This window comes from Nematolebias whitei, chromosome 3, assembly GCF_014905685.2.
Source record: "Nematolebias whitei isolate Nwh7 chromosome 3, NemWhi1, whole genome shotgun sequence".
NCBI lineage: Eukaryota > Metazoa > Chordata > Actinopteri > Cyprinodontiformes > Rivulidae > Nematolebias > Nematolebias whitei.
Window position 1 is genome coordinate 1,947,933 of NC_056500.1, and position 4,839 is coordinate 1,952,771.

Here is a 4,839-nt window from a genome sequence, read left to right on the forward strand (position 1 = left end):
ATGTCCAAACCACTGTCCCTCCTCTGGACATGTCCAAACCACTGTCCTTCCTCTGGACATGTCCAAACCATCTCAGTGTGTCCTCTCTAACTTTATCTCCCAGGTGTTCTACCTGTGCTGTACCTCTGATGATCTCATTCCTGATCTTCTCCATCCTTGTCTCTCCTAAGGAGAACCTCAACATCTTCATTTCTGCCACTTCCAGTTCTGTCTCCTGTCTTTTTGTCCATGTCCCTGTCTCCAGACCATACAACATAGCTGGTCTCACCACTGTCTTGTAAACTTTTCCTTTGACCTTTGCTGACACCCTTTTGTCACAAATCACTCCTGAAACTTTTCTCCATCACTCCATCCTGCCTGGACTCTCTTCTTCACCTCTTCACCACACTCCCCATGTTCCTGGACAGTGGACCCCAAGTCCTTGAAGTCCTGCACCTTTGTGACCTCTGCTCCTTGTAGCCTCACTGTTCCACCTCCTCCCTCTCATTCACACATGGACTCTGTCTTACTACGGCTGACTTCCATTCCTCTTCTTTCAAGTGCATACCTCCACCTCTCCAAGTTCTCTTCCACCTGTTCCCTGTTCTCACCACAGATCTCGATGTCATCTGCAAACATCATCGTCCACAGGTTTCCTGGGGATTTAACAAGCAGGTGAAATTAAGCTTTCGTGACCATCAAAGTGCATTTATTAAGGAAAAGTTAAAAGACACACCTTTGCTATAATCTCAAGCAAACAAATAATTGTTTTTATGTGTTAATCTTGTTAAATTTAGAAGATCTGACAAAGCGAGTCCTCTCGTGCACGCTCTTGCGGTGCCAATCCATTCTTGGCACAACACCGACACAAGACATACACTGACATGTGCTCCGTAGCAGTTGGTTTACTTTTTTCAGTCATTAAGAAAGGCAAGAAAAATCAAGACTTCATGTTTTCTGGTCTTCTGGAGGGTAACTCAGCCGCATGTACAGGAACTTGATCTCATTTTAAATGAACAATTAACTGGCTGGCTCATAACCACCACTGCACCCAGTATCCACTGGTTAACTGGTCACCATTAACTTCACACAGACTCTCCCACTGGTACATTTTCATCTTTAAATCACTTCCTGGTCTGCTGCCTTCATACATCTCCTCCTACATGTCTCTGTGTGAGTGCAGCTACAGCGTGCGCTCTCAGGACATCATTACCTGCAGTGTTCCCTCAGTGAGGACTGAACTAGACAAAAGGACCTTCTCCTACTCCGCTCCTGTTTCCTGGAACATCTTACAAAAAGACCTGAAGCTCTCGACCTTTGACCTCTCTAAGTGGCTTCAAACATCTGATGAGTTCCTGGTGAAGACCAACACAGACATGTTCCTGTTTTTAGTTTTCCACATCGCCTTATAATCTAGCTGTTTTTTTAATACCATTTTATTTTTCACTTGTTAAAAAAATCTCAATTTGTATGTGTATTTTATGATTGTCTGACGTCATCACTCTTTGTTAAATCAGGTCTCTTGTAAATGAGTGCACGAGGCTCAGTGGGATGAACCTGTGGAAGTAAAGCTTGAATTAACGCTCCAGTCCAGATCGTGGCAGTAATTCACTTCAGTTTATGAACGGAAACACAAAGGAAGAAGAAAAAATCGACAACAAAGAAAGAGTCCTACATTTCCCACAGTGCACTCGAGCCGGCAGCGGATATGACGTGAGCGCGGGGCGGAGCCGTCTTCTCTGTTGTTCCTGGCCTCCAACATGTCGGCCCCCCTGGAAGTGATCGTCAGCAGCGACTCCGGCTCGCAGCTCTGGAACTGCACCGTGTTCGACCTCCACAGCGGCTCCAGCCTGCTGTCGTACCGCGGCGGGAACTCCGCGGCCCGGAGCCTCGCGCTGCTCCGGGGGGAGTTCCTGGTGTCCGCGCAGCTGGGCAAGAACTTCATCAACGTGTGGGAGACACAGAGGAAGGTAGGAACCGAACCCGCGCACCGCCGGCTCTTTATCCACGTCGGTTTATTTCTAAAGCTCCGAGTCACAGCACGAGTCTGAACACAAACTTTCAAATATAAAATAATAATTTAACACAAACATTCAAATATAAAATAATAATTGAACAGAAACATTCAAATATAAAATAATAATTGAACAGAAACATTCAAATATAAAATAATAATTTAACAGAAACATTCATCTATAAAATAATAATTTAACACAAACATTCACATATAAAATAATAATTTAACACAAACATTCAAATATAAAATAATAATTTAACAGAAACATTCATGTATAAAATAATAATTTAACAGAAACATTCATCTATAAAATAATAATTGAACAGAAACATTCACATATAAAATAATAATTTAACAAACATTCATGTATAAAATAATAATTTAACACAAACATTCATGTATAAAATAATAATCTAACACAAACATTCATGTATAAAATAATAATTTAACACAAACATTCAAATATAAAATAATAATTTAACAGAAACATTCAAATATAAAATAATTAACAGAAACATTCAAATATAAAATAATAATTTAACACAAACATTCAAATATAAAATAATAATCTAACACAAACATTCAAATATAAAATAATAATTTAACACAAACATTCAAATATAAAATAATTATTTAACACAAACATTCATGTATAAAATAATAATTGAACAGAAACATTCATGTATAAAATAATAATTTAACAGAAACATTCATGTATAAAATAATAATTAACATTATTTATCTGAGGAGCAGCTTTGAGTTTAACTCCATCACTGAACTCTCATCTTGAACAAGCATGAAGGCGACAGTGGAAAGAAAAACTCCCTCATGAGGAAGAAACCTTTAGCAGAACCAGGATCAGGACAAGAGGACCATCTGCTTCGACCGGCTGGGTTTGGTAGGAATAGATACACAATGGCAGGTCAAGAATCACATGTTAAGATAGAAATAGTATCAAATGAAAACTATTCAATTTTAACAATTCATTTAAGGAAATGAGGTCAGTTTGTCCTCTAGTAGTCTAAGTCTATAGCAGCATAACAAGCCTAACTATAGGATTTATATAAAAGGAAAGTCTTAATCCCAGTCTTAAAACTGGACAATGTGTCAGCCTCATGGACAGAAACTGGAAGTTGGTTCCACAAGAGAGGAGCCTGAGAACTGGAAGATCTTCCTCCCATTCTGCTGCTGGAAACTCTAGGAACCACAAGTAAACCTGCAGCCTCCTTCTTTTCATTTACCCTTTATTTATCCAGGGAGTCTCATTGAGCCACGAGAACTCTTTTTCAAGAGAGACCTGTTTAGGAGCAGATGGTGGAGGTTGGGGCCTTGCTCAGGGGCCCAGAGTGGGGTCAATGAGGGTGGAGGCAGGTGTGGGTGTTTCACCTTTTGCACCCACATTTTGATGTTGACTGCACCGGGATTTGATCCTGTGACTTTCTGATCATAAGCACATCTTCTAACCTCTGCACCACCACTCCCCCAAAGTCTGAGAGCAAAGTGCTCTGTTAGTAAAATATGGAACAATAAGATCTGTAATATAAGATGGAGCTAGGTTGTTGAGAGCTTTGTAGGTTAGAAGTAAGATTTTGAATTCTATTCTGGATTTGACAGGGAGCCAATGGAGAGAAGCTAAAACTGGAGAGAGATGATCTCTCCCAGTAACTCCAGTTAAGACTCTGGCAGCAGCATTTTGGATTCAAGGTTTTTTATTGTCATTTGCATCACATGTGGTACACGAGGTGGAATGAAACTATGTACACAGGGTCCCAGTTACATCCAACAAAAATACAAATGGTAAATAAAAAAGTAAAAAGATCCAAGACATGAACTAAGAAATAAACTAAACTAAGAATACACTAAGCACTAATCGTACAAAAGAATGTGGCAAACAACAGCACGAACATGAGTCTGTGTGAGCAGATGAGCATGAACACATCAACATGAAACGGATCAGCAGCATGAGATCAGCAGCACATATCAACGATCAAGTGGTGTTCCAGCGATTTTTTCACAGTAATTTTGGATCAACCGAAGACTTTGTAAACAAATATTTGGACACCCAGATAACAAACCATTACAATATTTATCTAGAAGGGAAGTACAGAACCAGATCTGATTTAGATATTCAGAATTTTTAAAGTTTGCGCCGGTTTCCAGGTAGGAGTTGAGGTTCTGATCCAAACCTGAGAGTCTGTCAGAGACCGGGAGACCCGCTGAGGTGTTCGGCTCGGAACACAGCAACCGGACCGGGTCCATGTTCTATTAATCCCGACTTGTTATGATGGTTTCAGATCAGAGTAATAGAAATAAGAAGTTTCAGGAAGCTGCAGTGTGAACGCCCAACACCTGCTCGGTTCTGGTGACACCTTGAGCTGTTTGTTCTGGAGACTCGAGGCTTTTCGTTAGTTCAGCTCAAACACTGGGCAACAGACGGCCCGAGGGCCAGAGGTGGCCCTTGAACAGTCTCCATCCGGCCCCCAATGTCCCCAATTAAAAATATAGAACTTTAGATGAAAACGTGCATTTTCAAATGAAACTTACAGAAATCTCATTTAAACAATAACATTATAAAAACTTTTAGATTAAGACTTAGACTGGCCTAAACTTTGTTTTGGGGACGTTGTTGACTTTCCTCAACTGAACTGAACCTTAAAGACTCAACAAAAACAAATCTGTAATTTTTTTTTGCATGTTTGAAGCTAAGAGACATTTGACAGAAAGCACGTCTCATGTTTTATGTCTCATGTCTTGTGTCTCATGTCTTGTCTCATATCTTATATGTCTTGTGTCTCGTGTCTTGTGTCTCATGTCTTGTCTCATATCTTATATGTTTCATGTCT

The 4,839-nt window shown here is 40.0% G+C and overlaps 1 protein-coding gene across 1 annotated transcript in view; it reads left to right on the forward strand.

Moving 5' to 3' along the window:
• Positions 1-1,720: 1,720 nt before the first annotated feature.
• Positions 1,721-4,839, forward strand: part of wdr18 (WD repeat domain 18) — a 30,166-nt gene continuing 27,047 nt past the window's right edge. The window contains exon 1 of the mRNA XM_037674421.1: positions 1,721-1,949. Coding sequence (XP_037530349.1) covers positions 1,740-1,949 — 210 coding nt within the window. The 5' untranslated portion in view covers positions 1,721-1,739. The remainder of the gene's footprint in view (positions 1,950-4,839) is intronic.